At 36.3% G+C, this 25576-nt stretch overlaps 1 protein-coding gene across 1 annotated transcript; it reads right to left on the reverse strand.

The window, feature by feature from the left end:
* Nucleotides 1-1819: 1819 nt before the first annotated feature.
* LOC132316771 (uncharacterized) lies at nucleotides 1820-25576 on the reverse strand. The gene is made up of 17 exons (XM_059815643.1): nucleotides 25526-25576; nucleotides 24548-24616; nucleotides 24047-24077; nucleotides 21147-21206; nucleotides 20633-20713; nucleotides 19816-19952; nucleotides 17792-17914; nucleotides 16177-16219; nucleotides 14876-14995; nucleotides 13924-14065; nucleotides 11787-11832; nucleotides 11402-11461; nucleotides 9680-9787; nucleotides 7947-8022; nucleotides 6719-6916; nucleotides 3420-3503; nucleotides 1820-3099 (listed from the first exon to the last, which is right to left on the reverse strand). Exons 1-16 carry the CDS (start codon nucleotides 25574-25576, stop codon nucleotides 3424-3426), a joined length of 1425 nt encoding a protein of 474 aa, XP_059671626.1. The 3' UTR covers nucleotides 1820-3099; nucleotides 3420-3423.

A 25576-nucleotide genomic window follows, 5' to 3' on the forward strand; every position in this document is an offset into this window, starting at 1 on the left:
TGCAGCGGCGGCGAGCTCCGCCCGGGAGCGGCCTGGGAGCGGCCTGGGAGCTTCGGTGGCGTGAGCTCGGGGGGTACGAGCTGGTCGTCCTCCAGCTACGGGAGCACAGTGCAGAGATCTCTTTCTTTCCCCCGAAGCGGTGTACTCTTGAGTGCTGCCCTGGTGATGGGTTGCAGGAGGTTTTCCCTTTTCTGTGGTAAAAGGTGTTTTCTGGCGCAGCACTCTGTTAAACGCCGGAAGGCAAACGGTCTTCATTTTTCACAGCTATAGTCGAGCAGTGCGTTGCTGAACAGGTGGGACATGACAGCTTCAAGAGTTTTTTCCCTTGTGCCAGCTTCGTAAGATACTCAGAGACACGTTTTCCACTTTGCAGCCCGTCAAAGTTTCTGGACGGAGGGAGCTGCTTTGGCAGGGGGGCGTTCAGGTGGTTGTAAAGTAACTTCCAGTTCTCACCCTACCGCCTCGCACCGCATCAGGGTATCTTGCCTTAACACATCAGCCACGAGAACAATTCAGTCAGGTCACTGAAGTAATTACACTACGCTACTTTGATTCAAACCAGCATGGATGACTGCTAAAAGTTCAACAGCATTTTTTAAGATGTCAGCATCCCATCACACAGGGCATTACATCATTTTAATTACTGGAATCAGATGTCTTGGCTCAGGCTTCTTACTTGTAGTAAGTAATAGGATTGCTTTCATGCTTTCTCTGAGCCCAGCGACTTTAGCTCTTGATTTGTATCTCATTTCCTCCAACAAGAATGCATTAATAATAACAAATACCAATCTGTGTTCGTAGACTTGGAAAACATTGAAAAGAGAATAATTTCAGTGAAGGCAATGCAGAGTCAGCATTAACATTTCAGGTTTCACATGCAGTATCAAACTATCAGGCACGCTACATTATTTTGTACACTGACGCCCAGATCAAATTCACAAGATGGGGCTTGCTGCTTCAAAAGGGGTAACGAATTCCTAAGTCAAAAGGACAGAGCCCAAGCCTAGAAGGCACAGGAAGCAACACAAGAGGAAGATGCTTCCATACCTGTCTAGAACAGAGATCATCACAATTTGCACCAGACAGAAAGTCTTCTGTTGCACATTCAGAACTTTTCATTGCCTATCAAGTCACCTGTGAAAACCCTTCTCCTTTCTACTTTCTGCCTTCCAAGAGGAGCACAAGTTCTGCATGTTTTTGCCAGAGATCACTTCCCCGAAGCTCTCTGGTTTTAATTCTACTAATTCTCCAGTTACCCTAGATGTCTGCCTTGCTGTTACTGTGAGAAACAATTAAAATGTATAACAGGAAATCCAGTCAGCAACATCATTTAAGCATCATTAGGAAAGAGAATGCCTTTTTTTCTTATTTTAAAATTCTGGCACAAGTAAAACATTATCCTTAAAAACTGTTTTGGAACAAGCATACAGTTTTCCATTAGTATGAGAATATACCAAGCCATCACAAAACACGGACAGATACAAGAACAAAATAATATAATTCTTTTGCAGCCTCTGTTTGCACCAGGAAAAAAAAATTAAGGGTAAGATAATCATACAACTGCATAGACTATGTCAGACATTCTCTCAAAAAACATTTCCAGAAGCATACACTTCATTATTTTTGTGCGGTTCAGTTTACTCAGCTGTCTTTGAGAAATACAGCAGCACTCTGCAGCACACCGTTCAAACCATTTTATATGTGTGTTATAGATTCAGAGGTCTTTCCATTTTCACCATGCTCCTCCTGCACCCAAGAAAAAAAAATACTCAAATCCAAGTAATTTCAACCTAATTTTTACTTTATTTCCACTAGGAATTATTCCACAGTAAGAGAAAACAGAAGCTGTCCCAGAGATGGCCATTTACAACAGCTGAACATTCTCATTTTATTCTTTTAATTAATAGAATGTTCTGCACTTTGAAAACAAACAGAAAAAGATGTTTCTATTTTTATTTTCTGTATTACAGGAACTGAATTCAGAATTTTCTATCAAGTAAAAGATGTTTTTACTGATCAAGTTCATCTTCATTAAGCAGGCATGAAGATTGTCCCTATTATACAGTAAATGAGCCCTAAGAGCTCTGATCCATCTCTGCTTCCAACAAGAACGTATTTAGAGGCATCCTAGAAATTCTTCACAATTTCTTTAAAGCAGCTTTTTGTGTTTTAATTTCTTTAATTGTCATGGAACTGTTTTCATTCCTGTCTCTGTTCACAGAACAAAACTAACCAATTTTGTTGCTGCTTTCTTTGTTACCTTATTTTTATGGCATCTTGCCTTCCATGATATGAAGATGCAAAACCATCAGGATGAGGATTCTCAATTCCATCCAGAGCTCCACAAAAATGTAAGTTAACATTAAAAGGTTCATTTACCATCTGGCCCAGCATGTCTATATTATACCAGTATTTGGCTGCAAAGCTGAAGAGCTTTAATTAGAACCACTGAATGCTATCCAGCATCACAAGCAGGAAGCAAATTTTAATTACACAATTTAATTTTAAAAATTTATTTTTTATCCAAGCACACTAATTTGTAACCATCCAAAACATTTTTCATCATCCTACAAAAGTAGTAGTCATTAACATATAGACCTTTACATTCAGTACAAAACCACTACTACTTTAGTTGGAAAAAAGTTCACGTTAAAAGAGCCTGAACTGAAGGACAGCAGAAGCTTTCATTTCACTCTCATACTGGTGGGATAAGAGAGGACAGAAGATACTTTTGCTACCACATCAGTGCCTCTTAACCATAGTTTGGTTAGATCTCTTGGGACACATCCCTGAATTTGCAGACGTAGCCAGCCTCTGTTGACTTTGCTAAAGCTTCCAAATATCTAGGTTCCCTAAATTGCCTATAATCCAGGAACTTCTCAACTCACCACTATACTGACAGCACTGACTTTTTATTATTATTTTTAAACTTTACTTAAAAACGTATATGGAAAGCTATTCGTAATCCTCACATGGGAAGGGATTTTGGATTACAATAGCTTTTGAGTCAGGCCCAGCAGCCACAGGGAATAACTTCCAAGTATTTGTTGTAGGATTAATTTGTACTGCTGACTGCAATAGTTCATTCTGTTGGTAACTCTGTAAAAGAACCAACAATAAGAAAAGATCAGACTGTCAATGTATGGTATTTAATGATATTGAGGAAAAAAAACAGTTATCTGTTTTAAAAGTATGTTTTAACATGGAAAGAAAACATGAGGGTTGCAACCTTTCCACAAATACAGCAATTTCAGCTATATGGAAAAATAAATAGCAAGAATCTCAAAACCAAGTTATTAATGTAATTAAAATAACACTGTACAAAATTTGAAAATCAGCTACATTGAGTTCATATTAAGTAAAACAACAATCTCAAACTTACAGAAAGTAAACATTGCTATATGAACTCTATTAACTACCATGTCACTGTGTGCTGCCATTGCTTGGTCTTCTCAGAGTTCCACTTTCAGTCAGGATCCTTATAACATTCGGAATATCAATTCCTTAGTTGAAGACAAACAAACAGAACGAGAAAATAAGTGGTTTGATGATAAAATACATTTAGAAGCACGAGTTATACTGAAACATTTTGACGCTGACATGAGTTTGGATCTTTTCTTACTAAATTAAACATACCGTATCCGTCAACAATCAGAAATGTGCCTGGAAACTATGACTGTATATTGCTATGAACAGCTGTACTGGTTCAGTTAAAGGGTCTGTCTTGCACCTCTACTGTCTCCGATTTTCAAAGATCTGCAGCTGATAATCAAGAAAGCATGACCAGACTCAATTTTATCACTGTAACAGTAAGTCAAATGTCCTCTTCTGAACACACGAAAGAAGGCCATGTTGCTTCAATGAAACTAATGCCCATGACTTTAGGAGTAGGAGAGGAGAAGAAGAAACACACAGACAGCTTAAGTGGTAATAATAACCATTCAATGGCCATAACCAAATGCTAAGGGAAGAGTAAGAGCAGGGCAAGCGTGCCTGATGCTTGGTAGAGTGTGGGAATATTTTGTTTTCCCAATCTCAGATCACCTTCAGCTCAGGAAACTTTCCAAGTCTGATATGGCAGACTTTTCAGTAGCCCTCAGTGGGTCCCACTTCCAAACACTTGTCCAGTCTGGCCCAGACAGTGAAGACAAGGGCATGTAATATTTTTGTATCTACAGCATCCTTTTGCAAGGAGTTCCATAGATCATTCACCTACCACGTGAAGAACCATCTCTTTCTGTCCATTTTGAAGTTGGATTCCCTCACTATTCCAAGTGTATGGATCAAAAGCGATAGGAAATAACAGAATCCTGTCTGTCTTCTCCATCCACTCATGATTTTACAAATCTCTATTATAATCTCTCAGTCATCTCTTTTCCAAGCCAAAAAGGAGTCCTAGCTTTCTCTTGCTTCTTGTATGGAAGATATTCCCATATTTTGTTGCCTTCTCCAAACCTTTTGCAGCAATAAAGTCCTTTATCTGAAATAAGGGAAACAGTAATACATGCCCTATGCCAGATACAGGGAAAGCATGAGTTTATGCAACAGCAAAATGATGACCTCACATCTTGCTTTCCATTCTTTCCTTAATTCCTTGTATTCAATGTATTCTTCTGACTGATAAGTTGGTATTTCCACTGATCTGATGAGGACACTTCTGAAATTTGTCAGTCAACCAACACTTTAACTGTTTTGAATAGCATCATACCACAGAATTTTGTCATCCACATACTTAACCCTTTTTCCAGGTAATTTGTGAAGATGAATTAAACAGCACCGGTCTTAAGCACCGGCACACACTCTATTGGAACCCCTTTTTGTTGTAAAAAGTAATTTCCCATTTGCTGTTTATTATTTAAACAATGCGAGGACTTCCCTCTTTTCCCACAGCTACTTAGTTCCCTTAAAAGCCTCTGATCTCTGGGTATCTATCAAAAGCTTCTTGGAATTCCAAACAGACTTTATGAACTGCATCACCTTTATGTGACTCCTTTGCTGACCCCTTTCAAACAACTCCAGGAAGTCCATAAGGAAGGATTTCTTATCACAAAAGCCATATTCATTACCCCCCAACCACTCTAAGCAGATCATATTTTTCCAGGTGTCCGCTAGTTCCTACCTTGATTTTCTAAAAAGTTTCTATTCACCTGTCCAATAGAAGCTGGCAGTGTCAAAGATCACCTGGAACCCTGTACTGGTTTTGGCTGGGATGGAATTAACTTCCTTCATAGCAGCCTGTATGCTGCTGTGTTTTGGATTTGTGGCCAAAACAGTGTTGGTAACACACAAGTGTTTTGGCTGTTGCTGAAGGGTGCTTGCACAGTGTCAAGACTTCCTCTGTTTTCCACTCTGCACCCCCACAGTGAGTAGGCTGGGGATGGGAAAAAGACTGGTAGGGGTCACAGCTGGGACAGCTGACCCAAACCGGCCAAAGGGATATTCCATACATCCTACTCAGCAATAAAAACTGGGGAGGCAAGGGGGTGGGGTTGGCTTCCAGGGTGGCTGTTGCTCAGAAACTGGCTGAGCATCAGACTCTTTGTAGGAAGTGCTGAGCAATTGTCTTTCCATCACTTGTTCCCCCCCACCCCCCTTCACTTATTAAACTGTCTTTATCATGACCCACAAGTTTTCTCACTTTTGTTCTTCCTAGTCTCTTCCCTGTCCAGCTGTTGGGGGGGGGTGGGGGGTGGGTGTGGTGTGGTGGGGGGGGTGGCAGTGAGCAAGCAGCTGTGTTCAACACACAACAAAACCCTAAAAAAAGACAAACAGACATAGAAGAGAACCACATTTGCCACCCACAAATTTTCAGGTTCCAAAGGAAGCTTTATGGGAGAAATTACTACTTTCAGTAACTTAAACATTTTGTTCTAGAGGTCCCTAGGAACAGGTGATACTCATGGAAGAGTTAAAACCATGAAAGTAGCAAATTGTTGTTTGTTGTCAATTTGTTCCAGAACTTCCATTCCAAACAGATACCCTCCTGAGTTGTGCGTGCACACACACATGCCCAAGTAGAGGTTATGGCATGAACTGTAGTGTCTCCAGTTTCTTCCACAGTGAGCGCTCAGGCAAAGAATATCTTAAGCTTTTCTACAATGTACTCATCTTCAGTGTTCTTTTTTTATCCTGATCTTAAACACACTGAGAAGCTTAGAAATGTACACAGGAAGCTTCTGAAGGGCAGGCAGCAGTTGACTGAAGATGTGGGAAGGTTTAGTAGCTAAACTTATTAGAAACTTTTACGCAAAAGAAAGACTACTTATCTCTGATTCATTATTAATTCTATGTATGTTACTGTGCAAGTACAGTTCCTTCACAAATCTAAGTAAAACTTTGTTTGCTGTTGGCATTCCCAAAACGAGTGTTTCACCAGTAATATCACAGACAGAAGATTCTGTTTTTTTCTAATAAAAATATGCTTGATTTTAGTTTACTGTCTCTCACCATGTAAATGTTACTATGCACAAATGAGAAAAGAATTTTAAAAGAAATTCAGCAATTATTAACACCTTCATGGAAAGGCAGCCCTTTTGAATTACCATTCCTAAACTGGATCCTGCAAAAGTTAAAGGGGAGAAAAAGAAGTGTCTCTTCAGCCCCCCTTAATACCTCAAAGTTCTTTGACCCATATAGTCCTTAACATAATTTTGTTAGCTCTGTGAAATATTATGTATATTTTTATATGTGTGTGTGTATGCATGCATACATTAATTACCTCTGAAAGCTGGATTTGCTGCTGCTATTTTGTGTAGAGTAGCAGTAACTTCCTCAACATTCATATTTCTTACACTGTTCAAAAATTCAGTAGTGATGTTCTCATATGCTGTTTCCGAAGAGCCAGTTGAAAAGTTTTGGGGTTCATCTTCTTCATTTAGTGATAAGGACTGCTTAGCTGATCGGCTGCGTGAATAGTCTTAAAGAAGAGAAATGCTGGTTTTCAGTAAGAGAAGATTCTGAAGAGTCTTCATTACTTATTTCTCTAAATAGGGCTTTTCAAAACAAGCATTTCCAGTCTGGCACAGCAGCATTGCTGGTAAGGTTCACATCTGACTTTGCTACATTTTCATTCAACTGAGAGTCAGGAATGAATTCCATTTAATGAAAATCCTGGAGAAACAAGGGTGGGGAGGTGGGTGAAAGCTATTTCCATTATGCTTACAGAAAGGAACTAAGAGTTCCAAGGCTCATATATTGTAGGCCATTGCAATTTTTGTTATTAGCATTGTACTAATTGAGGTTTTCAAAAGCTAAGCTTCCTAGAAAAAAAGAAAACTGCGACTGCGCAGAAAAAAACCAAACACATACAAAATAGCTTCAGTAGTATTCTGGGTATTTTTCCTCTCCAAGCATAGGATTGTACTTCCTATGCTAGAAAAAAATAACCATTTGTTTATATCAAGAAGGAAATGACCTCAAAGAAATCCAAGATTCTTTGAAAAAATTAATCAGAAGTACTGAGGTCAAGTAGCTGCAATATTCAGGTATTAAACAGAATTTTCCATCCTACACAGCATAATTTTGTTTCCATTAGCATCTTGATTGCACTAGACCTGCACTAAGCCTCTTCTCCACCAAGAAGAAAAAGAAATAGGGAAAAAAAAAAAAAGCCAGAGTTAAACCTTGAAAGACTCCTTAGAAACAGTTGCCTTTGGACAGAGGAAAGTCAGAGTCATAACTAATGCAATTTTTCCCCAAATCCTCCAGTTAAGTAGGATGAATATTTTTGAATAGTCTGCCCTTTCTAGTATTTGTAGAGGATGGAAAAAAAAAAACCCCAAAACTATTAATTTATGCTACTTGACCTTGGCTTTATTCTGCTCGTAAGCTCTGCTTTTAGAGAAGCAGGAAAATAGCTTACTAAAATTTACGCAAAGTGCAGTGTTAAAATTAAAGCACATTCAAGATTGCAATGCTAACTTTACCAGTATTAGAGTCACTGATACCTGCTGAAGTCAGGTCAGACTGTTCTGTGGAATGTTCTAATGCTTCCTCTCCATTATATTCAGTATCTAAGATGTCCTGTGAGTTTGAAAAAAGTTGTGTTCAGAATTTCATTAAGACAACCTCTTAAAAGGACATTTTTAATGATCACAAAACAAATAGGAAACCAGTAATTCTGCTACCAAATCTGAAAAATCAAATATTTCTTTGAAAATCATACAGCTGCTCACGGTATCTCTCTACATCTGAAAAAAAACTATATTAGGCCACGAAGTGATACTTAGAGAGCCTAATTCTCAACCTGTCAGGTCTAAAAAGGAAGCATTTTACACTCAGAATAAAAGATTCAGTTAAAAAATTACCAGTTGAAAGATCACAGTTTAGAATACAAGAAAAAAAAGTATTTTTCTACAGCTAGTAGGTTAGAAGTTACTTCAGTTAGAACTTGATTGTTTTGTAACATGTCAGATCTTGCTCTCTTTCCATATGAATAAAACAAAATCCTATATGGAAAAAACAACAGGAGTAAGGTGAAAGTAAGCTTAATGAGGAAGTAAAAAGCAGTAAATAATTAATGAGAACTATAGGCATGGAATTTATCGTGGAGAAGTACTGCCTTTGCGGCAAAAAGAAAGCAACAGAGAGAAGATGGAATATGGGGAACAAAGATAAACTTTATTATAAAGTCCTGAATTAAAAACAGCTTTTGAAGACAAAAGAAAAGAAAAAACAAAAAACACAACAACTTTTTTTCTTGAAGTGTCACCTCTGTGATTCTCTCCAGCTTTTTGGCTGCTACTTACCTGCATTTGGCATTATCCACTTAAGCTCACCCTTTAAATAAAAAAAGCAGTTAAGTAGCTGTAGTAGTAGGATTAGCTGTTGTGGTGAATGAGAAGTCTGTTCAATACTGACAATTCTCCAAGAAACATTGGGAGGGATAAGGAATAATGTTTCCTATGGCAAATATATTGAGTGGCTCACCAACAAGAAGGAAGTTCCTACCATTCCTGTTGACAAGGGGGGAATAAATGAAAAATCATTTCAAGTGTGGACACTGTGGAGATTATGGTATAATGGAATGTAAACTGGAGGTGTAGGGAATGCATGTGGCAATCACAGCAGCCTCAAAGTACTCCTCAGAACACCTCCATACTATGCCTATGTAAAGGCAAGTCAGTCAAAAGTAATAGCAGAGAGGGGAAAAACTGGGTTTCTAATAGTGTGGGAAGAAAGAGACCTCAAAGGGAATTGTCCAAAGAGTAGGACCAATTAAAAAAAAAAAAAGTTGTATAAGAAAGAAAATTAATGTCAATAATGTTTTATTACACAATGAATGAAGTGAAGGCTGGGAAAGGAAATGGGATATAGAACAAGAGTGTCAGGGAGGTCAGCAGAGATGAGAAAAGCTTAAGCTGGAATTGAAAAGGGGCAAAAAGAGCAGGAGAACTTAAATGTAAGGAAAAGCATGGGGAATAAGAGACAAGATGATTTTTAGCTTCTATTAAAAAAAATACCCAAGCACCTTTGAAGAGAAAGTGTTAAGACTCCTCAACAGAAAAGCTTTAAGTTTATCCTATCGTCACTACAAAAATTCAAGTATTTAATGGCCAAAACTTACAATACAGTCTCCACAGCAATTTTAAGTACAATCAAGCTATCTATAATAATAAAAATACATGATTACAGGAATCTACAGATTTGTAGAACAAAACCAAAATAAAATGCAAATTACTTTTTTTGATGCAGTCTGCTGACGATATTCCACTAGTGCATCTGTAAGAGTCTGTGTAACTTTTAGGATGAATGAAGCATCATCTTCATTCAGTATCTCAAAACTTTGCTAGGGAAAAAAAAAAAACAAACACCACCACACAATAAAAATATCTTCCCTCCGAAAGATTAAAGTATCATCATGTATAAACAAAACCTGCAGGAACCTCATTTTTTATGTCTCTATCCTTCTGTCAGACATAGCTAAAGTTACAAAGCAAATAAAGTTTTTACTTTTAATCCCATAAATTGAGGGGGAAGGGGGGGCCGGAAATGGAAGGGGATCCTAACAGAAGGAAGCTGCAGCTACCCAGTACAATCCTTTGAAAAGTAACAACCCAAGAATATGCGTGGAAATACATACAGGAAAATGCTTTTCCTTAAGTATTTTGATCTCCTCCCGAGATACCTGCATACAAATGAATATGTACAACTTCCCTGAGGCAACATAGTCATAACCCATTTCTCTAGAAACTAGCAAAAATCCAGAGCACTACTGAATGTAAAAATATATGCTGCCTTGCCTTATACTAACCTCCTTCTTCCCAAAAAGCCTGAAGAAAAAGCAGTCTTTGAAACTCTGAAACTCTAGTAGGGGAGCAAGTTCTAGTGCTAACACCCCTCACAAAGAGAGCTACATGCATCATCTTCTTGTCTATACTAACAAAGTTCTGCTGAAAACACTTCCACTGGGCACAATGTAACAGATCTGCAGGTCTGTCCTAACAATTCAATGTCTTCTGGATTAGAAACAAACACCTTTAAACACCCCAGACAATCAAAAAATGTAATAAAAAACTAGCATTAAGTTCATAAGTGACAGCATAACAGGAATTATATTTTTAACACTAATAGTCTTTATCTCTCCTGGTTTGCACAAGTTATATTTAAAGAAGATCTTGTCAAAAACTAGGTGGAAAAAGAAGATTAAACTTGGGCAAGGGTATCTTTGCTATCAGGTAGAAGAAAGAAATACAATTATTTTAATGACAAAGCTGAGCATACCCATTTTCACAGCTGAAAAAGTATACAGTATGGATAATTACTGAACAACTGGAATTATTCCATGATATGAACAGCAAGTCCAAAAAAGATACTTGTAAAATTACTTTCCACTACATAAGAAGCCTTTTGAATCCAACAATAGAAACACATAATGCAGCTTTTAAAAAAATGACTGTAGATGCTTATATTGAACAATTTTCAAACTCTCCAAAACAGAACTTGCTTCTTTCCTTTCTGCATATCTCAGAAATTTTTCTTCATTCTGCTTCCTTCCATTATTGAATTACATCTTTCCAAATTCCTCACTTGAAAATGACAGACAAATTATAAAAGAAAGTGGGAAAAAAAGAAAAAGGATCATTTTACTTAAGCATGTAGTTCAGGAGTGGAGTAAGCTATAGTTGAGAAAAATGCATTAACTTTCAATGCAAGTCATTCCTCTGACAGTAAACCAGTACTTTGGCAAAAACCCCATCTAGAAACTTTGAAATGAATAGATACATTATAAATTCAGTGACATTAATTTTACTCTGAATCCTACCTTCTGACAAAATATGTTGTTAGATTAGCAGACTGCCTACATTTTGGCTTTCAAGTTACTTGCTACATTTTAAACTTAGTAATTCTGTGAATTCTTTTTTTTCAAAATTTAAATTGCAAGGTAAGATTTAACACTCACCAAATAACCCAGCAGTTCTTCTTGACTAGTGAATTCTTCAGGATTTGCTGTAAATTCTTGCTGTTCAATATTAAAAAAAGTCCAGAGATCTATTATGTGCAGTAATTATAACTAAAATTAAACCTTTATTATTATTATGGTTATTCTGAATTCTTCCTCTAATTAAATTGTGTGCTTGTATGAAATGTGTACATGTGTTTTCACAACAAAGTAGAAAAAACCTTGTTCTTAATAGTTTTGCTTAGTAACTTGTAGCTAATTTATTGTCAATAATATTACTAATTTGAATAAGCAAAAGCAAACACCACTGCCAATCATATATTAAAGTAATTATTTCCCCAACAATTTGTAAACTGGAGCAACTCATTAATGGAAAAATACTTACCTCAATGTCCTCATTTTCTTCCTGGGATTGTTTACTGGTCTCACACCTTAAGACAGAATAAATAAATGAAACAGTATACAGTTGGTTGTTCTATCAAAAATGTGTAGCCAGTCAATAACTGATAATCAGTTTGAATTCCTGACACACTACTACTACAGTAGTTCTGACACACTCCGAAAGGTCACATATTATTTCCTTGCAGAAATCCCAGTGATCCCAGATATCATTGTAAAAATTATTTATGAGGGGTTTTTTAGTGTGATTAGCTAGTATAAAAGTTCTAAAATGCAGAATTAAGCTTTTTGTGTGCATTGCAGAAAGACAAGGCCCCTAATTGCAGTATGATTTTTATCAGCACTTCACAAACTTGCCTTTACAAAAATTCAGCTATAAAAAGAAGTATTTTACAATGTAGCCACAGAGATACCGGGCATACAAAAATGGATATGGCTAAAAGTTACTAACCCGTATTTGCACTGCTCTGCAACTACAAGTACTATAGATGCATTCTATCCCTTTGCAAGCCCAGGAACCAGGGCTGAGAGTGCTGTTGGTTTTTTTATAAATTAACCAAAACCATGTGACTGCCAAGCCTAAACCCTCCTCTTCCTTGAAATCTTTCTTAGGAATCAAAATTGTAGTAAAAGCAGATGATATATTTAATAAACTAAAAGTAAAATAATTTACATCTTCAGATGTAAATTCAGTCTGTGCAGAAGTTCACTACAAAGACATTAGGAGTAACAGAAATTCTCAGACTGATATTGTAGAATCTTTAAGTGGAAACATGATTTGACTGATTGCTGTCCATGAGAATCTGAACTTACTCTTTTTAAAAAAAAAAAAAAAATGTATCTTGAGTTCACATCTCTCAGAAGTCTCACAAAAATAAACAGTAAAGGAACAAGCTGAAATCCTAATTTAGTAACTACCTTCCAAATCAGTCTCTTGCTGAAACACCTGGCTGTTCATAGTTACCCAGGATCTAGCTGAACAACTGGATTAAAAGAACAATGTTAAGTGATTTTCCAAAGGATGCTGTTCTTAAAACTTAAAGTACAAGACTGCACAATGAGGATCAGTGTCAGGTAGAAATAGACAGCAGCATTTCCAGATGTGCATGTCTGAGCTTTTATTAGTTCCCTATTTTTGATGTTTTCACGAACTAGTTCACTCTCCAGATTAGAACTGTTACAGTTATTTGAAAGCCAGACAAATGAACACAAAGATTCATATACCTGGACTTGAATCTGGTTTCAATTAATCCTTTTCCTTAATGGTTGCCCCATAGAGAGGCAGAAGTCCTACAAAAAGACATTTCAGGAACAAGAAAAGTTCTCCTTTTACTGGGTAACAGTAAGCAAGCAAAAGGTGTTAGCCCTCCATGTCTGGGAAAGATACCACTGGTTTAAAGCTAAGAAGCGTTCCAAAAGAATGTCAGTAGAACAAAACCAAAGAACAAATTGTTGGAACAAAAGTCTTATGTTTGGATTGATGCATGTATATCCCTTATTGAATGCTTTCCTGTGGTTCCTGCTGTTGCACAAAGATGACTGATGTTGGAGATATCCCCTTCACACAAAGGCTGATAGTTCAAACTAAGTGTATAATACTGTTATTAATAAAGACGTTTACAAACAGCAAGCACAGTTTCACCATTTTAGAACCACACACAATACTTCTTATTGTTCCTCCACGAAATCTTTGTAAAGATGAACCCCAATTTTTACACCTATTTACAGGTTATCTTTTCCTTCTAAAATCAGTTCATATACCACCCTAATTATCTGACATGAACCTGTAATAGAGTGGTTTTTAAACCATGAGGGAACGTTATTTTTGAACTTGTAATACACGAGGATTATGCCTTAAGGACAATACAGTTAAATATAAAACCTAGTTGCATCTAGAGCAAAATCTGAAATCACTTTACACACACCAGGTTTTCTGTTGATGAGAAAAGTTTACAGCTGAGCACAATTTCAGAAGACAAGTATTTTACTATTATAGCATGCCTTTCTTCCTCACAGCACACTCTATGCAAATCCAGTGTGGACAGTTATCACCTACATTTTCCTTTTAGTAAATTTGAAGGGGTTTGGTTTTGGGGGGTGATGGGGTTTTTTTGTTGTTTTACTTTTCTGAGTTGTTGCCTTTGCTGCCTTCTTCAGTCTTGTTGCCTTTGCTGCTTTCAATAGCCTTATTAGGTTCAACCTTCTCATCTGGTTTTCCCTGTTCTTTCTGACTTTTTTCCTGCTCCTCTTGAACATTCTTTTCATCTAAAACAACAAAATCAGTGTATTTAGTAATGTTTTTCCAATATTTTCATTTAAAAGTAATCTTTAAAAAAAAATTCTAAGCAAAGATCAATAAAACCTGAAGGTGAAAGTAAGGTATCTTGTGAAGAAATAAAATAAAAACTGAACCTAAAAATCAAAGATTTCATTCAGCCATGAAGCACAAGTTTGTATTTCTAATCAGAAATACTCTGAATGAGAATAATTATAATGCATTTAGACAGAATCCCAATCTCACCTTTGACATTAAGTCTACAACCAAGCAGCAACTTCTGATGTTTCTTTAGTTACATGGTATTCACTGATTTTTCCATTTAATTCTGGTTTTGTTTTCAAGAAAATAAGCATTAATCAAATATTTTAGATGTTGTTAAAAAAAAAAAAAAAATCTATCCAGTCTATTTCCTTTTTATTCCTCTTGTGCTCTAAACAAACAGTCTGGCATGCAGCTGGTCCCATTTTTTTTCCTGACACTGAAGAACAGCTTATATGCCCAAAATGAGTCTGTGCCCCTTCCAAAAATACACATGGTAAAAATTTCTAATTATGAATCTTGTTTCTGTGCTAAAGTATCTGGCCATGTGAAGTAAAACTAGATGGTTTTCTTCGCAAACACTGGTATGATTCTTTCCTCTGCCACAGACCCCAAACCCATCCACACACTGTGCAAATTCACCTTCTATAGCAGAACATAACTATAGAAGCTATAAATAGGCACATACAGAGTAAATAATTCATGCATGGTTGAAAGTTAAAAAAAAAAAAATTTTAAAAAAGTCATTTTTCTCTTACCTTGAATAGAGTCTGGCATTTTTCCATCCTTATTTTTACAATCTGTTTTTTCTTCATTACTAAGTGATGTATCCACATGCTGAACTTTAGCTTTTGAAGGGCTGTCATCTGCATTAGGGTCTAAACAAACATGCTTGAAATGTAGCACAATGGACATTATCTTGACAGAGGAGGGTTCTAAAACGGCACTTCAATTTCAACTAGCTCTGTTTCTGTGCACTATTAGTTACAAACATTAAGAATAATTTTATAAGCATTATTATGTGGCAGCATATTAAATACGAACTACAAATGAATAACAAAGTTTTAAATATTTTATACCCTGGTTATAATTACATACATAAATTTCTTAAAATATGTAAATATTAGAAATACAGTAAAATGCCACATAGCTATGTGCAAAATTAGACACATTAACGAAAAGGTTACAGTCAAGAAATGTAATCTGAATAGGATTCAACTTATTTCAAAACACTTTCCTAGATTCAAAATGGATATCTTTCCTCTTCAGAGTATGACACTGCTAATCTAGATCATTACTGAAATAATTTTCTCATTACTTCTATTGAGCTATTTTAAGACACCATTTACATACTAATATACATTAAAATTAAGTACATTAGTTTTAATTCAAATCTTTGTTTTTCACGTAGGTCTGAGAATGAGGGTCTCATAGCAATTTTTAGCTATTTCCTAAAGCGGCATGCAATTGTACTGTCTGTCCATCTGGATGACATTGTACTACAATGTACTACAATGAGTTTTGAAAGATTAAACTGAGTGAGAAGTCTCACAGGTACGATGTTCTCACAATTTTGTGAATATCAATGGCTAGTAAACCAGAAAGCTTTCTTTCACAGATAAGAGCTATAGCTGCGCTTTAAGAATTCCGTCTTGCTTTCTGGACTGAAAATTAAATACACACATGGAGCTTCAACCTGCTTCTTTTGCGCAGTTCATCAAAATGCCCATGAGTAGTCGGCACTGCAGAGACTACAGCAGTTACCGATAAAAAGAAAATGTATGTAAAGGATCCTGGGAAGAGAGGAGGACTGGGATGGAAAGAGGAAGAGAGAACAAAGCCATATAAACCAGATCTCTCTAGTTACGTTGCCCATGGAAGAACTTGTTCATCCATCAAATTTTCAATATAAACCATACAAAATGCATCTTAGAACATAAGCACATGCTACAATTACTGACCAAATCTTTCAATTTGCCCTTAAATCAAGCTGGTTTAGATCAAAGGGAGTTTACCCAAATTAGAAATGTACAATTTACATCCCACTGAGCACACTTACATTCTTGCCATCTCCTCCTCATTATCGGAGCATCTGTAACAACCTAAAAATAAAACCTATCTATGTTAGCTATTTTGTGGATAAAATTATTCCATAGGTATTTCATTAAATATTTATTTTTTTAAGGATATATAACCAGTGGTGTTAAACACGTAAGTGTAAACCCCTGAATGGATATTCAAAAAGTCAGTTACCTGGACACTCATCTACCACAATTAAATTTTTGTTAGAGCTAAAAAAATTAAATAGCTGGTTTCAGAAAATAAAGCAGTAAAAATTAAACCAGGTTACGCACGCCCTACTCAAAAGTTCCTTAAATCAAGGACGGATTTGCTATGGATGTAGTGAAACTATTTCTAGAAAAACAAAACAGTCTACGAAATACAGATGGAATTAATTATTTCTATATTCATGAACATAAATCTCAAGTAAAATATACAGTCTTGAGTCAAGAAATTTGAATTAATTAAGTAGATCAAAAGAAATAGTTGCTGCCAATAGACAGTTTTGGTTTTCTTTTTAAGCAGAGGTTAAAAATTAAGGATATGCAGACAGGACGAATGCAATGATCTGAAATCTCTCCATTCTAGAGCATTCACTCTAGAAGAAAGACTTGATCTTCCAATATTCCCATACTCAAAAAAGAGTAGGATCAGTACAGACTCTCATCCTTGAGCCTAGCTATGATAGTATTACACAGAAAGAAACATGGGTCTTTTTTCAGATGGGCAGGACATAACGAGCTTCAACACAGTAACACTGTGAACTCCACTTTGAAAGGAGACATAACCTATGCACATTAAGTAGCACTGGCAAGAAATCTTACCAAGAAACACTGCTTAACAAGCAAGATGTTGACAAACATTGAAATTGATGGAGAATACAAACTTAATGTATACCATAAAGAACACTACCACTCTGATTCATGACAAGCTTACTGAGGTGCTTAAGGTACACCTCAAGAAGAAAACGTGCCAATATCCTGCCCAGATAAAGGTGGCAAACATTTCTAAATCTATTGTGGTGTAAACATCAACAGAAAGTGATATGAAGATATCTTCATAAGAACATGCTTCTAAGGGTTCAGCTCCCCAAGAATTTAAGCTTGTGGTGCTCCTGTGATCTCACGGCATTACTGGTAACATCAGATCCACCTGCAAATTTCCACACTTCCCTCTGTACTACCAGAATTTTTACCTGGCTCCTCTGAGAATTGCCACAAGGTGCTAACAAGGCAGAAACTAATTCAGAAAAGTCATAAAGGTGGTTTCCTAGCAACAATGAAACAAGTTATTTTACACACACAGAGCTGGGAATTGATTAAATATTAATATAGATATTTTGTGTTATTTGTGCACTCTAGAATCATATTTCTGTACACTCAGGTAGCATAAGTATTATTTCAAACAGGAGAAATACTTATGACAGGAGTGACCAATGGGAAATTGTGTCCAGACTAATCCTGGAAAAATTATTAAGACAACAAAAAGCACTTGTAATAAAGGTAAAAAAAGCAAGATTTTCCTACCATTCAAAGCAGATCTGCCCACCATAACAGATTTATTATTTTTTTTAAAATAAATATAAAACTTCTGGAATTCTTAAAGAAACGTACCTTTATTTGTTTTCTTCCTTCTTTCTTCTCAATTGTTAATGCAACTTGCCTAACTTTTCTGTTCAGTTCGGAGCCTTTACCCTTAACTTCATCAGATTCTGCTATCTCAGGGTAATGTTGTTTCTAGAAAATAAGGAAACGCAAATCCTGAAGTCACACTTTATCCTATGCAACTCTTTCCAGATCTAGCACAGCTAATAAACATGGGAGATAAATCAACTTTCATTTATACATAGCAGAACTTATTAAAATTATTACGTATAGAATCACAGAATAATTTAGGGGACTGAAGCCAAATCTTCTGGTCAAAACAGGGCTGACACTGAATGCTGGACTCATTGCACAGGGCTTTGTCCACTTGGATCTTAAAAACCTCTGAATACAGAGATTCCCCCATCTCTCTGGGCAACCTGCTCCAATGTTTCACTGCCCTCACAGTGAAAAATTTCTTCCTTATGTCAAGTACGAAACTGCCCTGTTTAAATTTATGTTCCTGCCAAGCACCTCCATAAAGAGCCTGATTCTGTCTTCTTAATAACCTTCCCCGAGGTATTGGAGGGCTACTATTAGATCCCCCTGACACCTTTTCTTCCCCAGCCTGAACAAGCCCAGTTACCTTAGCCTCTCCCCACAGCGCAATTGCTTCAGCCCCCTGACAATCCTGGCAGCTCTCCACTGGACTTGCTCGATTTGATCAGTATCTTTCTTGTCTGCAGTAGCACAAAACTGGACACAATATTCTAGATACGGCCTAACAAGTATCAAGAACAGGGGAATAATCACTTCCCTTGATCTACTGGCTATACCCGTGTTAGTATAGCTCAGTTTGCTGTTAGCCTACGTTGATGCCAAGGTACACTGCTTATCTTAAGCTTGTTGTCCACCAGGATCCCCAGCAACTTTTCAGCAGAGCAAATTCCAGCCACTTAGTCTCCTGCCTGTCCCGCTGCCTAGGATTAATCCATCCCAGATGCATGACTTAAAAGTTATCCTTCCCGAATTACTGTATTTCATAGTATTTAAGAATATACCAGAGATGCAGTTAACAAGCATAAGATTCAGAATTGCAGGAAACAGTTCCAAGTAAGCAAGAAACACAGGAGCTGAAAATATCAAAACCACCAACACAAGTCTCACTTGGCATATACATCTGAATTAATGACCAGAAACAGCATGATGTTTTCAAAGGATGTCACTGCAGACACATCGCAATACTCCCGGATAGCAACATTAGCTCTAAAACTGCCTCAAAATGCCCTATGAACTCAACAACTTTCTATGACTTTAAGATACACGGGATATAATACCAACTTTGAGCAGGTATTTTATCGAAAGTATCAAAGTACTTTTCAGAATATTGCTTTCTCAGTTTTGCTAAAGCCCATCCTAAACAAATATATTCAAGTAAACATTCAGAGACTGGACAGCCTCATTTCTCTAAACATATTGAAAAAATAAAAGGCTCATAGCAAAATGTATTTAAGCATTTGTGAGCTGACATGAACGTTAAGAGCTTTGCAAATTTCCAGAAAACAGGCACAGAACTTACATGGCTTGTCCAGCCACAAAACTGGGAATAAAACTTTTTTTCCCCTCATTCCAAGTCACAGGCTCTATCCAATACCTATCATGTTCATTTATAATTATGTTGCTTTTAGTCTAAAGCGTCTGAAAGATGGAACAATTTCTTCATTGATCCAGTTCTTTAAGATAATACAAAATTTAGCCAAAAACCTACCAAACCAAGTCAATTTTAGCTGTGAATTTCACTATTGGCATTACTGGTCAACCAAAACAGAATAAACTAAAAAAGTCAGTGTCAGCAATAGACAAGCATAAACATTATTGATGAGAACAATTTTAAATCCATTTATCACAGCATAAATCAAGTTGCACAGTTGCAACATACACATTTTCACGAAAGCTTATGTAAAACCTTTTTTTTTTTAATCATACTATGACTAGCAAATTCTCTACTTAAATTATTACATCCAAAAAAAAAAATCTTTACTCTAAAAACTTACCAGGTATGCCAGTCTATGCTTGGAACCACAAACATGCATGAACATGTTACTCAGTCCTGTTTTACAGTGGCACAGTTGACATTCATAGAGAAAAGGGAAATTGTCTTTTGATCGGTATTCAATTATATAATTAAGTCCTGTATTGATAAAAAAAAAGTTAGGAAATTTTATATTTGCTGAAACAAATAATCAGTGCTAGTTACAACAGAGATGTTAAAGGAAACTATTACTATTGCATGCCAAACACATAAATCAAGATTTTCAGAACCGTCATTGTTTTGTTGTTTTACCTTCTGGGTGTCTAGACTTCCTCAACACCAAAGGTACAAAACTGAATTTCTTTAAGATGCCTTATGTTTACCACACAGAACTTGACAATCTTTTTTTAAGTTGCCTAAAAAATTAATAGCAACAATTCTTTTATAACTATTTAGAAGGGAATGTATTTTAATATACACTTTGTAGGTTTTTTTCCTATCCACTCCACTCTCCCTTCCCTCTACAGGATTGGCAGTTAAATTACAAAGAATAGTAACAACCATTTAAGTCAAAGTTCCTTTCTATCATATCACCTTAGATTGTCTCTAAAGCATACTTTCAACCTGTGGTATCTACCCTAATCAAAAATATTCCAGGCCAAATCCAATGATTTTGTCACTAAGATCAGTCACTTTCATACCATGCTATTAGGTATTCAATGTAAACTTAGTAAGATTTTATTACACATTATCTAATTTTACATTTCAAAAAAATTACACAATACTCTTTAAAGGTAAACGTCACACAAGCAAACAATTACAGTATTAAAAACCCTCACCAAGTGCAGGTTCTGAATCTTTACACGTATTAAGCTGTTCTTCCAAGGTCTGTCCATGAAACCTCTCTGGCTCAGTTAGCACTGTAAGATAAAATCAATTTTATGTAATCCCACATCATCCATCTAACAATCAGTCTTCAAAGTCTCAAGTCACATCACAAAACCCTCCAAAATGAAACAAAGTCCTGAGTTTCACCTTTGGCCTAGAGAAAATATGCTGAGAAGTTCACATTCAAGTGAATCCCTGCTTATACATGGCCCCACACCACAAATTAAGTCAGTTACTGAAAAACTTTATCCCCCCAATCCTATTTTCACTCTTTTTATAGCATTTTGTTTGCAAATATTGTTTTAAATATTACCACAAAATATTACTGCAGATGGAAAATACAATGAACAGAAATTAATTCCCAATGACCTGCTAAAGTCTAAACATCACTTGTAACACCGTACCTCAAAACATTTTATTTCTCCCTCTTTTCTGTTTCATTTTTTTTTCATTAAACATTCTTACCATAATCAGGAAGTTTTACAGGTGTTTTCACTTGCTCCCCTGAGCCACTTGCAGTTTTAACTAAAGAAAAACAAACCAGAAGTGGAAATAAAATTGTAAGAAAACATTTACATCAAACAGTAACAGTTATTTAACGTTAGGCAATTCAACAAAGCAGACAGAGAGGAAGACCAACTGACCCACTAGTTATTGCACAACATGGGTTCAAATACACATCACAAAATTAAATTATTTAACAGTGGCTTAAATTGTAAGTAATTTTGGCTGTAATTTAATTTATATAGGAGAAAACCCTCAACAAGGGAAAGGCCTGACTGATTCACCATGGTGCAAATATCTTTTGTTCTATAATGAACAAAATTTTCATTTAATAAATTTCAGGACTATTTTAATCCAATCCATCACAGCAATTCAGTTTAAATCCACTGAACTTGAAGCGCTTAAACTGCCAGCCCATATGCTGCATGCCAGGTCACCTGACTCAGCCCATAACCTTCCCATCTTTTTGAAAAGTTCTGGAGCTATCCTCTCCCCAGTCAAAAGTTTTTTTTATCCACATGTGGCATGTGATAGGGCTGGGGCTGCAGAACTTTAAGAAAGGTAGGACAGAGATGACCACGTAATGTGATGGGCCACTGAGGAACCTGGAGAGAGAGAGATCTGTATGAGATGAGAGTCTGTGTTTGGAAGTGGAATGCCAAGCACGCAAAGGAAGCAAGTTGCTACTCCTTGAATAGGGGCTTAATGCGCTCACTATAGGACAATGTGGAATTTGGATAATGAAGTGGGGTCTCTGTGCTCAAAGAACAATTAAGACTGACCTTGCTATGTCTTGTGCAACCCAGGGGAGTGGAGACTTACCTGGCTATCACAGGATGCAGCTAAGCAGGGGGCCCTGTGGAGGCAGGACAGCCCTGCTTGTGGTCAGCAAAGACAGCAAAATAACAGGAACCTGCGTGGTTCTTTGTTTCTTTGAAAGGCTATCATGTCCGATAACTGACCTTTGCCTCATTACCTATGAAATGCATATTAAAACTGACACCCCTGCATATGCTAATGAAGATTATAAAGATCATGCTAAACGTATATGACTATAGCACTTGTCTCTCCATCCAAATCATACTACACGTCACATATGGGGGGGGAACCTCATAGTTTCTAGGGATAAAAGATGGAGAAAATTATTGTTAAAGTGGGAGAGAAGAACCTTGATACCTGACAGACCAGTCGACGGGCTGCGTTCTCTTCCTCCACCCCAGGCAGAGAAGCCTCTCTGGATAAGCACTGCACCTCTCACCCTCTGGGTGAAAGTTATCCCCGGGTTCTTGTATTACTATCAGGTTTGCTAGCAATATTAACCTTGATTAGGAGCACTACTGTAGTTAGTGAATTTATCAACGGCAATCTCGAATCTGTTCTGTTGCTCTCAATAAAACAACTAATTTTGATTTTTGTGCATCTGCTCAGTGCAAGTCCTTTTGCTGGGGCTCTGATAAACGAATCAGTGAAAGTCCTGGGACTCTGACAGCCAAATTTCAAAACTACATTCCTTTTAACGTGACAGACAAGAAGAATAGAATTTCAGAAATTCAGAAAGCTCAGCATTTTACTACATGGTATTAAATAAATAAATAATTAAATAAAGCAGTGCCTGAACCAATGCCAACTAATGGCAAATTTGATTTTTTCATCTCTTAAATGCCCCTCAACCCTGTTACTCTCGTGTTGCAAGTAATCTCTTACTAAAACATCAGATATTGGTAAGAAGTTGAGTATAAGGCTTACAATAAACCCTACATAGAAGGTGGGAGTCAGAAGACTTCAACCTATACTACTGCATCAGAGTCACATATGCTTTGATTACAGAGATAATCTTCATGATAACTTTTCTTGAGTATTTAAGTTACAAACTATATTAACAACTGATGAAGCTGTCAGCTCATTCCTGCCCATTAGATTTTACTTAATATTGGCTGCATTACCACCAATATTCTGCAATTATCTTAATCAAAAGATCGTAAGAGTAAAAGAAAAGAAATAAAATGTTATGAAGATAAACCTACAAAGACTGTAATAACACGAATCATTCTGGTCACTAGAACTCATCAAGTTTTTTAGTGGCCAAGCAATCCTTAAAAAAAAAAAAAAAAAAAAAAAAGAAATAAAAAGACATGATAACTGTCTGCTGATTCACCTCTAAATATTTCAGGGCATTCATTTCAGCAGCACCCAGCTGCTAAATATTTAAATTTGCTTTACAGTCTGTGCAAAAATTCCCAGACTGGGTAGGTGCAATGACTATGTACACTTGGGCCACAACTTTCAAGCCAAGTTCTAGGAGCAGTGCACTGTAGAAACCTGTAAATACATTTTGGTGCCTCATGAAACAGAAGTAGGAGAACAATTATGAACATACTTAGACCTTCATTCTTTCTGGAACTAGACCCGTTCATAAAGACCTGGGGAAGGTTTAATGATATATTAAACCTATTAAAAAGTACTTTGCTTCAGCTAATTAAGGTATTTTTAAAAAACAAATATAAAGTACATACAGAAAAAAGTATTTCTACATGCTTTAAGAAGCATAGTTTTTTAAAATATATTTTAAATCTTGAAGGTCTCTAAGGTCTTGAATTCTTTAAGGTTTCTCAAAACTTTAATGTAGGTGATTTGCAGTATTGTAGCTAGCACTTTTTAATAAACTTTGTATACCTCTTGCTCATATTATTGATTGATTTCTGTAGGATTAGATAGTTATGTCATTAAAGAATACAAGATAGGTCTTAAAGCAGAAGTCTTGAGAAAGTCTTTTTCTTGCTTGTTTCATAAACAACTACATTGTGGTGGGGAGAAAGGTGCAGGTATAGAACAGAGTAGGAAGTAAAAAATCTTGCACTTACCAATGCCATGAGCTTTCAGTGCTTCTTCAACCTAAGTTACCAAGTCATAGATCAACCAGAAAGACACTTAAGATTCAAAAAATAACAATGCAAACATTTTATTATTTATAAAATAAGTTAGATTAACACCAACACCACAGATTACCTCAGGTCAATAGATAATTACATGAAACTTGAAACAGACATATATCTTTTTTCCTAGACTGTCTATGATTTAAATAATTCCATTCTGCATTTATTAAGAGCCACATATTTCATGTATTGTCTTTACTAATGTAGAATATGAGACACAAAGTTGTAACGACATTTTCTGATAGGACTAATGTACAAAACTAAGTTCTACTCTACTGCAGTAAACAAAACAGTAAAGCAACACAACTAGTTAAATATCTGAAATTGCACATTTTAACACTACATTGAAAGTTAGATTTCAAACCCATATTCTATTGCTAAATAAATCTGTAAAATCTGACAAAAGGTGCATTCAAAAATTGATCTTACCGTCTTGTGTTTGAATCCAAGGAAGTGAGTCTGCAAGTTTAATGCAGAAGCACACCAGATTTTGCAAATCTAGGTTAAAGAGAAGTATTTCTAGCATTGCACACAAACCAACAGAAAAAAAATACGACTGATATCAAAATAAAACAAATCTGCTATCAAAATGTCAGTATAGGTAAGTTCTACAGAAGTACTATTCCTCCAAAGACAAATGAAAGCAGTTTCTAGAACTTTTCTTCATGAGGCTCCAAGACCACGCAAATGCATTGTAATGAAAAGGAATCTCCACATGACATAAAAATTTCAGATGTCTCCAGAACCCTGCAGCTATCTCATAGCATATTTTTGTGTGGATCAGTAAAGGCAGATCCAAGATCTTCCTCACATGCTATTAACCAAGTCTGAACCAGAGGCACAGCATAATTGTAACAAGCCAGTACACCTGTCTAAGATGAGCCAGTTCTCCTTAGTGTTGCATCCAGACTAACACATTTACTCTGATGAGTTTGGGGCCTGCCTCACTCACATGCATATGAAGTTTTCCAATCACAGCTGGTTTGTGCCTGGGCCGGTTCAGAACAGGAGCAGATTAGGATTAAATTCATGTGAATGAACACAAGCAGTCCAAATATTTTCTCTTCCTCTAAAAAAACCCAACATGCTTAAAATCAACAGCAATAAACCTGAGAACCAGATAAATTAGGATTTTTGTTTTCTGAACAGGAGCTGCAGTTTAATCTTCCACCTTAAAAGAATGCCTTTATTTAGAAACATAATATTATTAAAAGTAATAATTTTAATAAATTGGTTCTTGACACACATCCAAGCCAAACACGACAAAGACAGCAAAGTAAGTTCAACTCCAGTGCTATTTATCAGTTTTGCTCAAAAGAAAAAAAAAAGTTCACACCTGGTTTAGTCCAAATTTGTTCTACCAGAATTATTTTGTATTAGTTACAGTTTTCAGTAAGGAATACTCACATTGCAGTAGAAAGGGTTTACTTGCTTCTTTATCTCAGCTTCAGGATCCAT

The sequence above is a fragment of the Gavia stellata genome, chromosome 3, assembly GCF_030936135.1.
Source record: "Gavia stellata isolate bGavSte3 chromosome 3, bGavSte3.hap2, whole genome shotgun sequence".
Lineage (NCBI taxonomy): Eukaryota > Metazoa > Chordata > Aves > Gaviiformes > Gaviidae > Gavia > Gavia stellata.

Coding starts and splice junctions, on each gene's coding strand:
- LOC132316771 (XM_059815643.1), bottom strand. CDS start 25,576: ATGGATCCTGAAGCTGAGATAAAGAAGCAAGTAAACCCTTTCTACTGC. Junction 16,220..17,791: donor AAGGAAGAAAACAAATAAAG/GTACGTTTCTTT, acceptor TTTTATTTTTAG/GTTGTTACAGATGCTCCGAT. Junction 6,917..7,946: donor GTCTGACCTGACTTCAGCAG/GTATCAGTGACT, acceptor CTCTTCTTTAAG/ACTATTCACGCAGCCGATCA.